An 18891-nucleotide genomic window follows, 5' to 3' on the forward strand; every position below is an offset into this window, starting at 1 on the left:
TTAAATGAAATATAAGAATAATGAGTTAGTGGAATGTGAGCCTATTACAATTCATAGTAAAAATGAACCGGGACTCCTATTTGCAGATATGCTGAAATGAAAAAATGAAACTTCTAATCGAGGACAATGAGAATATTTAGAAAGAAAGTTCACATTCACTTAAATCCTAAACCTGATTTTTCAATCTGGTCTAAATAGCGTGTGAAAAACCTTTTTTAAAAGAGGATAACATGCTAATTAGACTTTTAAAAAAATAACTTAATTTTGAATAGAATGCATACGTCCTTTACGGTGTTCATTTTATATTCTCATTCAACCTCGAGGGAATTTTTGAAGCTCCATACATTAATTAAATCATGGTATTAATTAATTCCAATAATTAATTCAAAACACTAAGTTCCTTGAATTAATTATTCATGTAAATAAATACTCTCATTGTTCCAAGATAGTTGAGTCATATTCCTTTTTGGATTGTTCCAAAGTATTTGAGTCATTTATCTTTTTGACAAAAATTCTATCTTCTCTCATACTTTACTCTTTCTTCATCTATCTTACTTTATCATCTCTCTTACTTAAGCTCTCCACTTTAATCTTGAACCATATCAATTTCTTAAATCCCGTGCAAAAAAAAAATGTCTTAACTACCTTGGGACGAAGGAAGTACATCGAATATCAATTAGTAATCTCAGATTTAACTAATCGGCCCATCACGTTGATTAGTCGAACCATTAAATTTGCCAAACAATTAATCCCTCCAATCATTTACTTAGATAAGCCCACTTGAAAAAGAAGCCCAACAATTCTGCCGGCCCAAACTAGGATAATTAGAACTTAGCCCATCATTTCCCTTTATTTTTATTTAACTCCATGGCCCACGTACTAGTCCAAGTAAAAGAGTCCAGCTTTGAAGAAAAGGAAAAGAAACGGTGCTCCCCCCCAACTCTTCCTCTCTCACTTTCCCCGCCTCTCAACTGCCGTCCCCGGCGGCGGCGCTGCACATCCCCACTGCGCGCTATCTCTCTCCGTGAGCTATTTTTCATTAAATTTTATTTAAGAGGACTCCTCTGCGCCTCCACTAGAACAGTCCTCCACTTTTGTAACTGTCATAGCCATAGGACTAGTATCTCACCATTTTGGTGAACTTGAGCATTTTATCTTGATATTTAGAATTTTAGAAGACTTGGTGGTGAAACAAGTTGTTGGTATGCTCTTTCTTGATTGCATTGAAGATATAATAACTGTGACATTGATGCCATAGATACATACATACATACACGGTGGAGACTGAATTTTGTTGAGAATTTGGAGGAAAATCTGCGCTTTGTTATTATTCACTATTAGAAATGGGTCAATCACCCCTTAAAAGGCCTCATAAGGGGGAGGGTTATCCACACTTATATAGATTAGATGTGATCTTCACCAAGTCGATGTGAGACAGAAATTTAACACCCCCCTCACGTGTGGGCCGGAAAGGACATCGGTCTTCCATCAAGTTGGTAGGCAATGCAAGAGAAACCATCATCGATGTGGGACGGAAAGGACATCGGTCTTCCATCAAGTGGGTAGGCAATGCAAGAGAAACCATCATCGATGTGGGACGGAAAGGACATCGGTCTTCCACTCGTGAGGTAGATAAGAGATAAAGACCACTCGTGAGGTAGATAAGAGATAAAGAGAAAACCATCATCGACTTGGGTCTGCTCTGATACCATATTAGAAATGAGTCATTCACCCCTTAAAAGACCTCATAAGGGGGAGAGTTATCCACACTTATATAGATTAGATGAGATCTTTATCAAGTCGATGTGAGACAGAATTTAGAAGATTTAACATTCACAACTATAACCGATAGAAATCCATGAGTTCCATCCTAAAACCAACCAATTGATTATAGAAGGAGTGGCCTGTTAGAATTATATAATAGTTTCAAGTAACACCGACGTGGGATAGTTGTACTATAGTATTATTTTAGTTTCAATTGTCAACAACAACGGTGGCCCTTATCCATCCCTTAAATACAATGCATGGGATTCGCACCACTTTTTACAATTTTACTTGATCTCTTTTTCAAACACGTAGAAATGGTTGCAGTTGATGGTGAGTGGTTCTTCATATGCTGCTGCCCAATTGCCCTTGATTCAAACTAATAGAGGGAGAGGGAGAGGGAGAGGGAGGACATCTGGACATGGAATCTGCTTTGATATTGACCAAGAGGTCGTCCGGAACCATCGGTGGACTGTCTGCTACTCTACTGCTCAATCGAACCCTAAATCGCATTAAAGAAATCTACTCCAAACGCTCAACCAAAGCCAATGTGCACACTACCATAAACCCAATAATATGACCTTACAAAAAAGTATGGAGAATAGATTAACACAAAATTCATGAAAAGTCCACAAACATGCAAATAATTGTGGAAAAGTTAACTTCTTACTAAACATAACCTTATAATGAAACAATAGTAGCATAAGAGCATCCACAACCGTGCTCTTGCCAGCGGCACGGTTGTGGCTCCGGCTCCACTTTTTCTGCCTGCTCTCTGGCAAGAGCACAACACCCACAGCTGTGCTCTTCCGCAAGGACGAGCACAATTAATTTAAAATTCAATTAAACAATAACATTTCCATAATAATAAAATTCATTAAAAAAACCTAAATAAAATTACAAATGACAAATAAAATAAAAACGACATAATTAAAAGCCTAAAAATTAAAAATTACATAATTAAAATACTAAAAATTAAAAAAACCACTAATCGTTGCCGAATTTCATCCACATGTGGTTGATTAGGTCTTCTTGTAACTGAATGTGGGTTCGGGTATCGCGCATTGTGTGCCTTGTCTCGATCATCTGGCCAACCGTCGTATGCTCACCTCGGCGATTGTGTAGCGGCGATGTGGGTTCGGGTATCGCGCATTGTGCGCATTGTGTAGCGGCGATTTGATCTAGTTCGCTGAAGCTCAACAGCGAGGTCTCCCCCACGCCGAGGTGAGCATACGACGGTTGGCCAGAGGATCGAGACAAGGCACACAATGCGCGATACCCGAACCCACATACAGTTACAAGAAAACCTAATCAACCACATGTGGATGAAATTCGGCAACGAGTAGTGGTTTTTTTAATTTTTAGTATTTTAATTATGTAATTTTTAGGCTTTTAATTATGTCGTTTTTATTTTATTTGTCATTTGTAATTTTATTATTTAATTGAATTTTAAATTAATTGTGCTCGTCCTTGCGGAAGAGCACAGCTGTGGGTGTTGTGCTCTTGCCAGCGAGCAGACAGAAAAAGTGGGGCCGGGCCCATAACCGTGCTTCTGGCAAGAGCACGGTTGTGGATGCTCTAAAGTTTTATAAACAGAGGATATTTCCCTTTTAGTTTGTAGACATCACCTTTCATTTTTTAAAAAAAATTCTTTTATATATTAATATATAAAAATATATTTTCTCTTGTTACTCCTATTAAACAAGTATTGATAAGATGACATTGATATTGAAAATTTGATAAGTGCGCTAAAGAGTGTACATACTCCTGCCTGCGCTGCGAAGCACCGTATCATTTTCTCATTTCTCCCGAAGCTGCAACAATGGCTTGGCGCGGTTCTCTTTCCCGATCGCTCATGTCCACCGCTAGGGCTTCCGCTTCCCGTTCATCGCCGCCCTGCGTCCTGCTCCCGTTTCTTCCTCTCGCCTCAACTCACCGCGCCTCTCCTTTTCCAATCCCAGGTCTAATTTTTGTGTTTCCCCCCATTCATTGTATCTTCGGATTTTAGGGGAACTGTTTATCAATCCGGCGTTTGAATCTGTTCCAGCGAGTTTTCTAAGCTTGAAAAAATTCTGAATTATGTATCACATCTTTGTAAGTTTTTTTTTTCACTTTAACCGAACGAGAATTTCGTTTAGATTTTAGGGAGAAACATCAATTTGAAGCTTAGTTGCTACGATTTCACGAGAAACGAGAAACTGCCGCATTGAATTACTCCTATTACTTATTGAACTTGAGATGTGATTATTCTAGTTTCCCAGCTTATTGTCTTGTGGGGAATTTATCAACTTGTTTACTCTGTTGCTGATGTTTTTAGTTAGATTATTTGATGCAATACATTGGGGGAGCTGGGATTACTATAACATAGCCGGTTATGCAAATGATATCACTAGTATTTTCACTCAAGTGAACTGATTATGTAACAATCAAAGTATAACTTACTAAGAGATATTTTCACTCAAGTAAGCTAGTGAAATGCTATCACTAGTATTTAATAAATGGAGTTTAAGTAACGAGCATTTTATACTTCTATACCCTCTTTTCCCCTTTTAATTTCTTCTTAAATGTAAATGCTGTCCGATAGTTCAATATTGAAGCATTTTGGGATTGAAGACAGTTCAGTTGTAATTGACTGTTACATAAGTATCATTAGGATTTTGGAGAGAAAGAACCAAGAATCTTTCCCCAAGAAAACTTACCTGAATGTGATCTTTTAGATTAACCCATCTTTTAGTGGATAAAGCAATTATTTGGACTGAGCTTATAAATGTACGACAATCAGTATTCCCTTGCTTTGCCATAAATATTTGGACTGAGCTTATATATGTACGACACTCAATATTCACTTGCTTTGCTATAAAAGTTTTTATTCGATTTTTCTAGATTTATTTAGTTTTCCCAGAAGTTATTTATCTTGATTTAGGTTAGGCCTGCAGTTTGAGTTGCCCAAAAAGGCTACAATGCTCCAACTTATGACATTCCCTATAATTCATTAATACTTGGTAATAAGCTATGCTTGTTCATTGATGACTGGCAGACTGAACAATTATCCGGTTGCCATTAGGTGATAATCTATTCTACTTATTTCTGAATATTCACTCTGTTGGTCAAGTTAGTTTATCAATGTGAAAACCTGTCTTTCTTAGTTTCTTATCTGATCCAAATTAATCGAAGAATGAAGGTGTGGTCTGTGTGAAACCTTTCCTGTTCACTTTCATTTCAGGATTATGATAGCTGAAAAGAGGTGGCTACATGTGGATAATATCTACTCCTGTTTAACCTGTATAATTGAGTTTTGTTTCATGTTTTGTTTTATGCCTTCTGACTCGTCAAACCACATAACTGATAAGTAGAAAATTGGTAGGAAGTTAGGAACTAGAACAAATAGTGCAGTAGCAATATCTGCAAGAATATTTAATTCCATAATCTCATTGGCTTTTTACCCAATTATGCTTTTGTTTAGACTTATTTTGTATCAATTATATAAGCTAATAAACGCCACATGTATACTTATTTCAGTTGTTAGTAACATCTGACCTGAATTTGGAAACTCGTTGTGCAAATGACTTAATTTTAGCAATTGTGGATGAGAGGAAATTGAGCAAAGAAATGAGAAATGGGCATGTTTGCTGTAGGACTTTTGCATGACACGGTGCCATTTATAGAACTATTCTGGGATTTTCTTTGTCGCCTTTGGGATGTCTGTTCAGCTCCACTACATTAGTGATGGAAAAACAATTGGCTCTACATGCTAATGCTTCTTGAAGTGACTAATTATTCACCAAGCATACTCTAAGCAGACAGCTTCATGTTCTTCTAACCTAATTTCAATTATTTTAGGTAACACAGAATCCCTGCTGTTGTTGTCCCCATTAATATGCCAAGTTTTGTATTGTTGCAGGTACCTGAATATATTTGTACCAGAAGAGCCAATGCTCAAATCTCGGACTTGGTTAATAGGTGGTTCTGCGGGAATTCTCTTTGGGGAATATTAAAATTAAATTAACAATATGCTTCTTCATGTTTACTCTAGACTATTTCAGGTGGAGTCTAAATTTAAGACGATTTTTGAGGTAGCTGAATACTTGTGTTCATAATAGTGGTGCTGCTGGGCCGGAAACTGCCGGTTTTGGTTCCACATAACTGGTCATACAAGGGTTTCGGAGGTTCTTGTTTTGAACCGAAACATGCAACTCTAGTTAGGTTTTTTTTCTTTTTTAAGTGGTTGTCCTGTTGCAGACTATTTTTGCTTTTCTTAAAGGAGATCGATAATGATTCCTATTTACTTAATGACCGTTGTGATCCAAACATTTGACCTATTAATTAGAGGGGAGACATCTTACTTACTAAGATGTACTTCATCGTCATTATCCAATTGCAAACTTGAATCACCAATAATTTTATTTATACTAGTTTTGTTGCTAGGCAAGAAACTTTCGTGGAATTATAACTGGTACGACAAGGGTTCTTACGGTTTTAGACCCAGATAAAAAAAATCCATGGTTTTTCCTTTTATAAGATTTTGTCCTATTCTAAACTTTTTTTTTTCTTTTCTACAGAATATGTACAATGGTTTTCTATTTATTTCATGCCTTATAGTAACTTGAATCTCCAACTTATTGGTTATAATGGAATTATTTTTACCAACTAAGATGTATTTCATCACCGTTGTCCTAATGCAAACTTTTTTTTCTTTTCTAAAGATGATCAATAATGGTTCTTTGTATATTCTTGCGTTGACTCGAATCCCTAATTTATTGGTTGAAAGCAAAGCGTCTTATAGATGTGCTTAATAGTCTCGTTCTAATGCAAACTTAAATGGACAATAATTTTGGGCCACATGAAAATGATGTAACATGGCATTAGGTTGGAATAGTAAAAGCATCAAAACTTATCCTATGACAAAGCTTTAGTCGGCCAAACACAAGTACTAAAGCATCTTCTTCAACTGGTCCTTTCAGATGCTGTTCAGTCGTCCTCTAATGTATCAATAATTCACAGGATCTCTGTGTTTGAGGGGCAACTCGAGATTCTTCATGCTCGATGTCGATTTTCGAATCTCTCCATTGTGCAAAGCAGTCTTATCATTCAAGTAATAGCAATGGGAAAGGAATTCAGTGGGATTACTTAGCAAAATTATACAAGGATTTATGTTCAACATTATATTCCTATTTTATCCGATAGGAAGAATGACCTTGAGATAAGAAAGGACGACGTAATCAAAATCTATTATTCTCATTTCCTTCCACATGATAGTTCTGAGATTCGACTTTGGTGGTGATTCTTCTGCAACCTATTTTCTTTTGATGTCTGAACTGCTCTCCTGTGGCAACCAGCTCTAAAATAGGGGTGAGTATTCGGTTAGTTCGTTATCAGTTAAACAGCACCGAAATTTTCGGTTCTAGCAGAACCACATAAAATCATGGTACATAAAATTTGCAATCTTTCCTGTATGCATAAACAATAACTGCAAAGCAAATTGTCACACCCTAAAAATTTCAATTTCTAAGCAAAAAACATACACTTTGCTTATAAGTGGCATGTTAAACCACTAGTTTCATAAGTACTATAAAATCCATAAGATAAAAATTCAAATTAAGGTGTATTTGTCACATGGTAGTGGACACCACATCAGCATAGGATAAGAAATATATGCTGTGTTTGTGTGTGTGTGTTTGTGATTAGAGGCTTCAAGCTAGCGTAAACCACACTCAATGTGGAATAAAGTTGATAAACTAGACATGGAAGATGGAAAATAATAAGCTTTCTAAGACATAAGTTGAAAAGTTACAGTTCAAAGACACCCCACCTTGATACTCATGTTCTCATATAAAACTAAACTACTACTGCTTAAGATACCCACAAATCTTTTTATTGTAAAATTTCCTACTATTTCAAACATTATTGCCAAGTTTCCAGACCCACCACTTTCGGCAAGACTTTTATGGATCGAAAAATCGAAAATACACAGTGCAATATAATTCCGGAACCACTAGCTCCCCACATATATATTGTAAATCTATCTTCTTATTCACTCACACATCCATTATAGAGGGAACACATTTTATAGGTGGGTTCCATCTCCATTATATTTCATACCTACCTGGCCTGAGAGCTTTTAGAAACAAACTCATGTCAAACTATGAGAAAAACATGGAAGAAAAGTTACCACAAGAGATCCAGAATAATAGCTGAAATCTATTCCAATAACTTTTGGATTAAGATCAGGTTTTCTAAAGCAGATGAAGATAACATCATATGGGAATTCTTTATCATCAATCATATAAAGTTGAAAAAAATTTGAAGTTGCCCAAATCATGGCATGATGGCAGGCATAAAAGAAAATCATAAGGATTTGATTTGACTTTAAGTGGAAATGTTATAGGAGTGGCAACATGAGTTTACTTTTAACTGATCCAATAGAATCAAACTAAAGTTGAAGTGCTTTCAAAAGATAAGGAGAAAAAAATGGTGGGTGGGGAATCTCAAACTTGACAATGGCAAAGATTAAACATGACGTAACCACCCCCCTTGGGAAGACCCAAGCATCACCCGGTGGGGACAGTGATGAGACATATGATAGATCGAAGCTGTCTTATACCACAATGTTTCATCTGTGTCAATCTCATATTATTCCATCCCTCATATATAGAACCAATTTGAGAGTCAAGAGAAAGGATTCAACAGATTACCTCCATTCAACACTGTGCTTTTTTCAACACCGGCAAGTGATCTGAGAAGGAATTGGCTGCTGTAACAAGCTATAATGCCAAGTGAAGAAACTGGTGATCAAGGCACGCCACAAGTGAATCCTGGAGAGTGGTTGAATTTGAGCCTCGGAGGGGAACCACCACGAGCATCCAGAGAATCTGAGGTACAATCAAGACTAGCTTCAGCCAAGGTTTTCTCTTGCAACTTCTGCATGCGAAAATTCTACAGCTCACAAGCATTGGGTGGACACCAGAATGCTCACAAAAGGGAAAGAGGCGCAGTACGGCATTACCAGTCACACAAAATGATGGCGATGATGGCCCTGCCCGTGCCTATCCGCACTTCCATGTTCAGATCACTAGGGGTCCAGGCCCATTCCCTTGTGCACAAACCTGGCAGAGATGGAAATAAGACTGTAGCCAGATTTAGTGAGGCTGACACAAGATTTGGAATAGCAAGGCAGCATGGCACAGTGGAAGGGGCAGCAGATTCGATGTGGCCTGGAAGTTTCCGACCAGAACCCCAACAACCAGAGCAGAAATCATCCAACTCAACAACTATGCTCGACTTAAATCTCAAACTTTAAAGCTTCTGTTTCTGTTAGGGCAAATATTTTCTAGATTTTATTGTAAGTTTGTAACCTATGTTTTCAAGAGAGTTGCCAGAAGATAAGACTTAAAACTTAAAGCTCAATGCATCATTACTAAAGTTATTAATTTTAGTTTCCTGCTGAAAAAGAACTTTCAACTCTTTATATGTGAGCTAGTGAGTAAATAATTACTGGATTTTATTAGATACCTCTATCCCTAAGCACTTCTTGTGCTGCATGTTTCCCTGTCAAAAGTCTACCCTTTAGCAATTATGGGTGGTTACTTAAGTGGGAGCCAATCCTCCACCCTTGACCTAGCTTTCGGGTGATCTTAGGGCTTCCATTCTTGACTGCTAACAATTTAGTCCAACCAGTCGGCGCTTGACATGTATGGAAGAGGGCTAGCTGGGGATAGGGTTGTATGACTCCAGCAGTTCAAAGGCAGCTTGCCTAGGTCGATCGAAGGCTACCGGGAGTGAGACACCCATGGATGTCCAATCTTAATGGGGGTGGATTGTTATGATCCCACATCAAACCCATGAGAAACTACAGGTGGGTACTTAAGTGAAAATCCCCACTTTTGAGCTAGCTTTTGGGGTGAAGTTAAGGCTTACATTCTTGAGTGCCTAATACAGGCAAAGCTCTCATTGCCAAAAAGGTCATTTTTCCTCACCATATTTGTCCTTTCTATGCAATTTTCTAAGCAAGAATACCGAACACATGCAACACAGACTGATTTCTTTCCATTACCCAGTGACTGCAACTTTTACCAAATACTGAAGAGATCAATTAAAAAGAAAAGAACAGAAAAACGTTGAAAAAATAATTGAGAGTGGAACTTTCACATCAAATAGTCATAGTTTCCTCAAAACAAGTTTGAAATCTACATCACATATTGTTCTAATTTCTTCGAGATGATTGACAAGTCTTTCTGTAGTTATTTAAATAACGCCAAGTCTTGTCATAGCTTACAGTATTTATTTTACTATAAGCTTTTGGGTCTTGCGCATGGCCATTGGAAGCCTTTCACTGATGATACGAGGATCCGTGTATGCAGCAGAATTTGTAGGATATCCTTTCTGCAACAATTGACATAGAGTAACTTTCAAAGGAGAAAAAGGAAACAGTAAAGGAGATTCGGAGAATGATGCATATTAAATGAATGCAATACTAGTTCAGAATATCGTCTTTACACTTTGAGGACATATGCATTAACAAATGTAATGGATCAAAACTTGGACCCAAGAAAGCAGAGAGAAAAATCGATAATAATTTTAGCAGAGTTTAAGAGGCTACTCAGAGAAAACATTGTATCTATACAGCTCAACTAAAATAGAATGACTCACAGATGACAAGGCTTTAAAGGTGGCTTCTGTCCAGCAGATTTCTCTTAGAATAACTGGTACTGTACTCTCCCTGAAACTACAATGCATACGAGTGCCCCTCAATCTCATGAGCACCCCGTCAACTCTGAGCTGTAAGAAAATAGCCAACAGTCAAGAACAAACAGTTGTAACACACGTCGTATCTATATTCTAGTCTAAAGAATATACCCCCTAAAATTATGTCTACTATAGTATAAGAATCAGAATAAAAGGAAAAGGGAAGTATTATATTATGTTTCCATGCACTTCTGGAAACTCGGAATGAGAATATATATAGTAATTAATATGTTGTGTGCTCAAGGAAAGATGAGAGATATTCAAAAAACGAACCCAGAAGCGCAAGAGAACTAACCATTCACTTGGCATAACTCTCTGCAATATTAACCTGTCAGTCCTTTCATACAGGAATGAAGAAGATAACAATTTAGAAAAGAATATATTTTACCACTTTAACTGTCAAAAGAGAGATGCCATTATCAGCCAATTCGTCTTCATACAATACGACCTGTTAGTAAATTAAAGATAATGTTGGCCATAGCTTGAAAAAACTAAATCAGAAATGAATTTCATTAAGGATCTGGTGTAAAAGCTTCAAGGACATACTACATCATAGAAAAGAATAGATTCTTTAGCTGATAATGCAACCATGTCAATTTGTTCCTCACAATCTTCCCAATGAGGACTGCAGATACTTTCTTCAGGAGGTCCTCTTCCAGACTAATCAACAAAAGACACAGCCTCTAAGGATTCAATTGAGAAAAGGAAGTAGGTCTATGCAAACTATTAAAAAAACATGAAAAAATAGCAAGGAATCCATTTCCTCAGGAGTCTATATAAAGTTGTACCCTGGCATATTAGGAGCAAAAATAAACAGCTGAGAATTAGAGTATAAAGTGGCTAAAATGACTGATTCTTTTGCTATCTCAAAATCAGTGACAAGTGACAACATCAAAACTCCATAAGTGTTTGAATCCTCTACTTAAGAAAACAAAGCACAGATGCATCAGAGACAGGCACACCTCAGGACTTTTTTCAACACCAGCACTTCCAGAGTATGGTGTTGTGAACGTGTAGTCATAATCCAATATCACCTGATCAGTAGGATGGCTGTTGGATTTAGAAAAAAAAATAATGGTAAGATGAATATTGAGAGATATAAAGTGGCAACTAGTTCGTGCTGTTTAGCTTAATAGCTAGGTTGGGCCCTAGTCTGGTTTTTTCCGTTCAATCTGTAGTCTGAACTGTTTTAACCTATAATTGGCATTAATCATATCTAAAATGAGTCATGTCAACCAAATATATGTAGAGCATATGTACGTGTAACTGGTCAAAGGCATGCTATTCATCATTGAAGCAGTATCATGGGATAGTTTAACCATTTTGAAGTTACAACCACATAGATTCATTCTCACATAAATATTTCCAGAATGTGATGTATGATATCTAATCGAAAGATGGAATTCATAGGAAAACTATAGTTCAAGAAAAAGAGCAACCTTCAAATACCCTATGCTGATCATGTGAGACTTTTCCAAACAATTCATAATTTAAAAAAAGTAATAGTAAAGAATTCTCCCAACAACAAACAATTCCCCAAATTTTCAAAATGACAGTAGTTAAAGGTAAAGACATGGATACAGGACAAGAGTAGGACCAATCTGATATGGAGCAATAGGCGGACTCACCAAAACATAAGATAGAATAGCGGCATACAGAACGTATCATGCGGCATAATAAAATGGTTGAATATACAATCACAAGTGAATAGATGAAAATACATACCACCGGAATTTCCAAAGAGCTGCTGCAGGAACTTCAACTGGAGGCAATGCTTCCAGCTTCCAGCCACAGAGAGCATCAAATGCATTAAAATGAAGTTTAATGCCACTGTTGACATGCTTAAGAATCAAACCACTCTCACCAAAAATCATCTCTGGCAAATGGGTCGTCAGAAGCTTCTCCTCCCATCTGCAGGCACAGAAGGTGCTTGTAACATTTTGAGGCAAGCAAGTTATATCTTTGAAAAAAAGTATGATATGGTTCATCATGAAGCAATAGTTCATATCCAGCAGACCACCAGTGAACCTTTATTTATCCAAGTTCCATTCCCCGCGCCATTTTAGCATTATTAGTTTGCGAGAAAGACAAAAGTTGACGATTTTGTGTCAACCTTAGAGAACCAAACAACTGTTCTAGAATATAAGGCAATGAAGGGAATGAAATGAAAATATGAGAATTTTTTTTATCATATTTTAGTTGTCCCCCCAGTCTTTTTTCATGTTCTTTAGGGTAAAAATATGGGGGAAAAGGAGGAAACTATTATCATACAATATGACTATAAACAATACAATACTTCCATAGGAGTAATAAATTAGAGAGAAAATGAGAGAGGAATGGTCTGCTGTAGGTAATGACTAATGAATGAAAATAGATTTATTCCTTTTATTCCCATCAAAGAGAAGTAGAGAACACACAATTAGTAAAAGATGCTGCACTAGCTCAATCGGAGAAAGTAGTACAAGAATGATCTCTAGCATCGAAATTGGAAAATCAACGTAGTCTAATTTTCTAAACTAAACGTACTAGAGTTTCCAGCTCAAATATATTTCAGCCTAATCATGTAATGTTAACTCACATAAAAAAATTAATTCATCCGCATAAAAGCAAAGCCAACAACGGAATCATTCTCCGCAGGAACATCTTATTTGGTGATAAATGTTGTGACCTATGCAGTGGTTTTAAAATAGGTTGCAGCAGTTCACTGACAAATAAACAATCAGAATTTGAAGAGAAGAGGGTAAGAAAGTACTGTTGGGGAAGAGAAGAGTTGAGAATTGAACGCTTGGAGGTCTCGATCTCCCATCCATGAATGAGGAATCCGATGCGTCAGCCGCCGAGGGGCACAGCGCCTGTCGCCTTCAGCTCCCGCTCGTCGCTTTCCCACTCCATCTCCGATCAACTTTTATATTTACTTACTTTTCCCTTAGTTACAAAACAGAAAAAATAAATCAAAATAAGAGTAAAAAATCTTAAAATAACATCATTCACAGTTCTATTATTCAATACATCATGTTATATTTTCCTTATACTATATCTATATATAATATTTTCATATTTAATGAATATTTAATTTAATTTAATTTTATATCTTAATATTTTGATGAAGTAATATCCAACACATTCATAATCATACTCAATAATTAAATTTAAAAGTAAAACTTGAATACAAAATACATACTCCTATTCAAACCAGCAAGCTTAATTAAACTACTTTGTATAATAAATCTTTTTATACAAATAATAGTAGCATATAAATAAAAATTAGGCTATTTTTTTGTATCTTTAAATAAAATAAATTAATGATCAATTCCAAGCTTTAAATATTACATCTCAATTTATTTATCAGTTTTATCCAACATTTCTAACAAATTTCACTCCAATGGTTGAATCGGTCATGTAACTTGTCGGAAAATTACCAATAACTTTGTTGGAGGAAAAAATTTCACTTTTACAAATAATTAACTGATTTTTATTTTTGATATAAATATAAAAATGGGGACAAAATTAATAAATTTGATAACGTTACTAAACATCACAATAGATTCAATTATTACTCCAAAAAATCATTTAGCCCCACTAAATTAGTCCTTTTTTCGAATTTCCAAAAAATATTGCCCACTTTTTCAATCGGAATTGTATTACAACATTTTTGTACTAAACTAATCTTATTCAATATTTGAGGAATAGCATAGAGTAGCTAATCAAAAACTAATGATATTCATTTCCCCAAGTGTAGAAGCATACATACAATTACAAATCTTCCCTTAACGTTGCAGAGCAACCTTCCTCCTTGATTTACTGATCCAATAATCTCCTCTCAACTAAGATGCAAAAGACAGAGTTCATCACATTCTCCATGAACCTCGAGTCAATCTACCGATGATTTTTTCCATAAGGCAGCTCTCCTTCCTTCTATATAAGCCTGCGGTTGTTATCTTATAGACCAGATCATGATAATTCACTCAAAAGGGTACGCTGGAACCTCGGCAGGTGGATTCACTGATTTTAGCGACGAAACACATTTGAACTGATCCATGGAAATAACAGAATGCGAATCAGACACGACAACTTCATGAGAGGGGTGTAATGTACTGTACCTCACTATTGGCATTTGAAAAGGGGAGACAGCATAGCTTATGGTCTGAATATTTCAGTCGAACAGCACGCGCAGATTGCTCGTTTCTGAGTAGCAAATGGTGAAGTCTCAGGACACACTCTTTCAGTTCACATGCTTTATAACCTGTGCGACGTTGTAATGCTAGCGTCTGCAAAAGGTGCCATCAAATGAAGTTCATTTACTACTAATACAGTTAAAAGGCTTCAATGGCAGCACTTGAAATAGTATAGCTTACCCATCGAACTTTTGGCTGCAAAATGATTCTTCCAAGAAAGATGGATGATGCAGCGCAACCATTGATGGAATGTAGCGAGCACAGCCATAATCCAGTAAACTAAGCTCAGCATCATAACAGCACAAAAAGTCAAACTCGACATCGGAGAACTGTACCAACAAGAGCATTGTCAGCATATGAAAGAGTAATTTAAAAGGTGATAATACGAAAAGAGTTCCAGCATATAAGCCTACCATGGGTGTATCTTGAGCAGCTTTTGTAAAAATTCTGCAAATAACAGGAAAAAAGGGGGGTTGAGATTATTAATGTCAATCTTAGTAATGAGTGATAAGATACGTGGGGGGAGGGGAGAGCATCATATATGTATTGCTACCTTAGAAAAGTTTTAGCAGTTGGGCCACCCTGCTCAAAATCTAAAAACCTATACACTTATCTCTCCATTTGAGCAACCTGTTACACAGTCGAGAGTTAACAAACACGATACACTTACAAGTAGACAACTGTAGGATAAATTCATCTGACATAACTCACCTCTTCTTTTGTGTATGTATTATCAGTTATGTAGCAGAAGTCCTCAACGTTTGGGGGACTGATTTCTTCATATTTACTGCAATTTGCATCAACGGTTATAAGAAAATGCACATAGAGTACCAGATAAAGTACATCAGGAAAACCATGTGCTTACGATGCAACAAGCATGCAAGATACTCCAAGAAGCTGAAGCTTATTCCTCGACACTTTATGTGCGGACAGGTATCTGTCAATATAGTTTACAGCGAGGTAGAGGGTGTCTGAAACAAGTTTGTACTCTTCGGCAACCTCCACCAGCCAATCAACCAGAATTGCTCTCATGACTGGGTTTATGTCATCCTGAACCTTTTCGATGTAGTTGGACAGTGGTCTCCTTTTTGCCTCAACCTTGTACACATATTTCATAACAACGCAATGAATCAGAAAATCAGCAAGATATAAATAGCAACCAGAAAAAAGAAAGCACGTAATTTTTAACTTCCGCTTATTCTGTACAACAAAATCAAAGGCACAGTGGTATTTAAATCAAAATAAAACTTATAGTAACAAAGAGATAAGTTCAGATCATATTTCACTAAAATCAGGAACTGACATGGACAATAAAATCACAATCAGCTCGGATAATAAGAGTGGGTATAAAATGGAAAATAATAATAATAATAATAATAATAATAATAATAATAATAATAATAATAATAATAATAATAATAATAATAATAATAATAATAATAATAATAATAATAATAATAATAATACTAATAATAATATAATAATAATAATAATAATAATAATAATAATAATAATAATAATCATAATAATAATAATAATAATAATAATAATAATAATAATAATATAATAATAATAATAATAATAATAATAATAATAATAATAATAATAATAATAATAATAATAATAATAATAATAATAATAATAATAATAATCATAATAATAATAATAATAATAATAATAATAATAATAATAATAATAATAATAATAATAATAATAATAATAATAATAATAATAATACTAATAATAATAATAATAATAATAATAATAATAATAATAATAATAATAATAATAATAATTAGCCAAAGTTTCAGTCATCAACAATTTAACATTATGCAAATCAGGAAAACATTAAAATCGACAATCAAGATAAGAAAATATATTCACTCAATAATAGATAACATCTGCTCAAATTAGAAATCATGGTCTGCATCGATCCATTCCAAAAAAAAAAACCCTAAAGCTTCATCGAAGCTTACTTACTTCCAAAGTTCAGGCAATCCAAATTCACAGGATAACAATAAAGAGAAAACCAAGAACAATGAACAATTTCAAACTAGTTTCCAAATCCAACAATAGCAAATAATAGAGTACCTCCACAGAACGCAAATACTGTAACATCGAAGGAGCAAATCCGTATCTCCGCGGCTCGTCGGATCCCGATCCAGGGCTGACAGCCACCTCCTGGTTAACTTCATTTCCCGTCTTATCCAGATCGGATTCAGGTTTCAGCTTCCGGATCTTCGCCTCACTCAAATTTTGGTTTGACTCAGTTACATTAGAAGATATATTAGTTATCTCCCCTAATACGACCCGCTTCTTCGTCATCGGATTATCTTCTTCAGCAGATTGATTCGGCCGTTTGCGAGATACTCGACTCCTCCTCTGAATTTGATTTTCTCCACCTTCCATTAGGGCTTGTTTCTCGAGTTCAATTAGGGTTTCGGCGGATAATTGAGCTCTTATTTTCGAGGATTAAAGCGGTTTTTGGAGGGGTGAATGATAGCGAGGAGGCATTTCATTTGCGTTTGATTTGATTTTGGTGAGAGAGAGGGAGAGAGTGATACCGCCATTCCACAATTTCAAAAAGCTTGTTTTACCGCGCTGTGTAATATCATCGCCACAATCCTTTTATATGTCCTTAATAAGCCACTTTCATTTTTTTCTATTTCTTCCGTTGCAATTTAAGTAATGTATTTTATTATGATATGAAAATTTAAAAATTACTTGTTTGATAAGTTTTTTAGAGCATCTCCAAACTACAATAGAGATAGCAGAGCCATAGTCCAGCTATAGCCTAGCCACAAACTCCACCTGCTACATCATCAGCACTAAAAACTTCTTCTGCCACATCATCAGGACAAGCAATATGTCAGTCATAGCCTAGCCACAATAAATAAAATTATAAAAAATAAATAATTAATAATCACACAAAATACGGAATTAAATTTACGACACAGATACGGGAAAATTCAATAATAATATTAAAATTTTAAAAAGTACATTAATTAAAAAAAGGTACATTAATTAAAAAAAGGTACATTAATTTAAAAAAAAAACTCCTCCTCTACACACGAGCCCCCCGCCTCCGCCTCACTCCTTGCCGTCGTCGCCGTCGCTATCCGGGACCCCCAAATCTACGGCATCTGAGCCCGCGTCTGAGCCCCCCAACTGTATCCACGCGGCATTCAAATCGGCCTGCATACTCACGAGCATTGAGTGAAGAAAACTCTTCTCCTCGGGGTCAGTTGCCGTCTTCCAGTCAGCTAAGATCTTGTACATCTGAGCCCGCATTTGTTGACGCGCGAAGAAGGCGAGCTCGACTGTCGACCTGCCAACAGGGGGGATGCCGATTGGACCTCCTGGGACCCCTAGCGAGCCCGTTGCGCCCGCCTTTGACCAACCGGGTGAGTGCGGCGAGTAAAAGCGGGAGGGGACGGGAACTGCTGAACATCCTCGGGGAGGTCGTGGGAACCACTGCTGCTGCCGCCGCTGTAATCACCGGTACAGTTCAGTAGCTGCTTCTTCGGCCAGCCAGCATCGACATCTGCCCGAAACTTCTCGGAGTCCATCAGCACCTCATAGCAAGGCCAGTAGGTGAACTCCTTATAAAGCTCGGGCACGGGGAAGGCTTTCTCTGCTATCCTCCTGCAGTCCTCGTCAGTTTGGCCACGGGTCTGCATGCGGAGGGCGTTGGTGTACAAGCCCGAAAATTGGGAGACCGCAACCCTGATTCGGTCCCACCCCTTCCGGCACTCCTCTCCGCTGCGTGGCCTCCCCTCCGGGCAAAATGCCTTGTAGGCTGCTGCTATTTTAGCCCACAAGTTGACGATCATCTGATTGTTAGAGGCGAGGGGATCATCGCAAACACTCACCCACGCCTTGGACAGCGCGACGTTCTCCGCATCCGTCCACCTCCTCTGTGTCGGGCTCTCGTCATCAACCGGATGCGACGACTCGCCGACCACCCTCTTACCCTTGCCCTTCTTCTTCTTTGGCCCTCCCCGACCCCGCCCTACTCCCCCCATTTGAACGGGAGTGTCCGCATCCCCGAGATCTATCCCCAAGTCCTCTAAAGAGAAAGTATCACACCTAGTGAACTGCGTCTCCGATGGGGTCGATGTGTGCGAAGAAGCAGTCAAAAAATCAAAACTGGGGCGATAGACGTTGTCCCCCCCGGCGTCCCCTGCATCCCCGGTGGCATCCCCGGCTG

General features: G+C 37.1%; 1 protein-coding gene, 1 long non-coding RNA gene and 2 pseudogenes across 2 annotated transcripts; 2 read left to right on the top strand and 2 right to left on the bottom strand.

Annotated features, from left to right (window-relative positions):
* Positions 1 to 3515: 3515 nt before the first annotated feature.
* LOC121754125 lies at positions 3516 to 6139 on the top strand. The gene is made up of 2 exons (XR_006040549.1): positions 3516 to 3725; positions 5666 to 6139. It is a non-coding gene; the product is annotated as an uncharacterized LOC121754125 (long non-coding RNA).
* A 969-nt stretch (positions 6140 to 7108) lies between these two features.
* Positions 7109 to 9187, top strand: LOC121756394. The gene is made up of 2 exons (XM_042151942.1): positions 7109 to 8638; positions 8729 to 9187. Exons 1-2 carry the CDS (start codon positions 8531 to 8533, stop codon positions 9059 to 9061), a joined length of 441 nt encoding a protein of 146 aa, XP_042007876.1. The 5' UTR covers positions 7109 to 8530; the 3' UTR covers positions 9062 to 9187.
* A 668-nt stretch (positions 9188 to 9855) lies between these two features.
* On the bottom strand, positions 9856 to 13430 carry LOC121756395 (annotated as a pseudogene).
* A 666-nt stretch (positions 13431 to 14096) lies between these two features.
* LOC121754057 lies at positions 14097 to 17266 on the bottom strand (annotated as a pseudogene).
* Positions 17267 to 18891: the final 1625 nt, after the last annotated feature.

The sequence above is a fragment of the Salvia splendens genome, chromosome 11 (assembly GCF_004379255.2).
Source record: "Salvia splendens isolate huo1 chromosome 11, SspV2, whole genome shotgun sequence".
Taxonomy (NCBI): Eukaryota; Viridiplantae; Streptophyta; class Magnoliopsida; order Lamiales; family Lamiaceae; genus Salvia; species Salvia splendens.

Bases quoted from the DNA above. Each gene is read 5' to 3' on its own strand.
- LOC121756394 (XM_042151942.1), top strand. From the start codon at position 8,531: ATGCCAAGTGAAGAAACTGGTGATCAAGGCACGCCACAAGTGAATCCT. The intron at 8,639-8,728 runs GTACAATCAAGA...GGTGGACACCAG, and splicing joins GAGCATCCAGAGAATCTGAG to AATGCTCACAAAAGGGAAAG.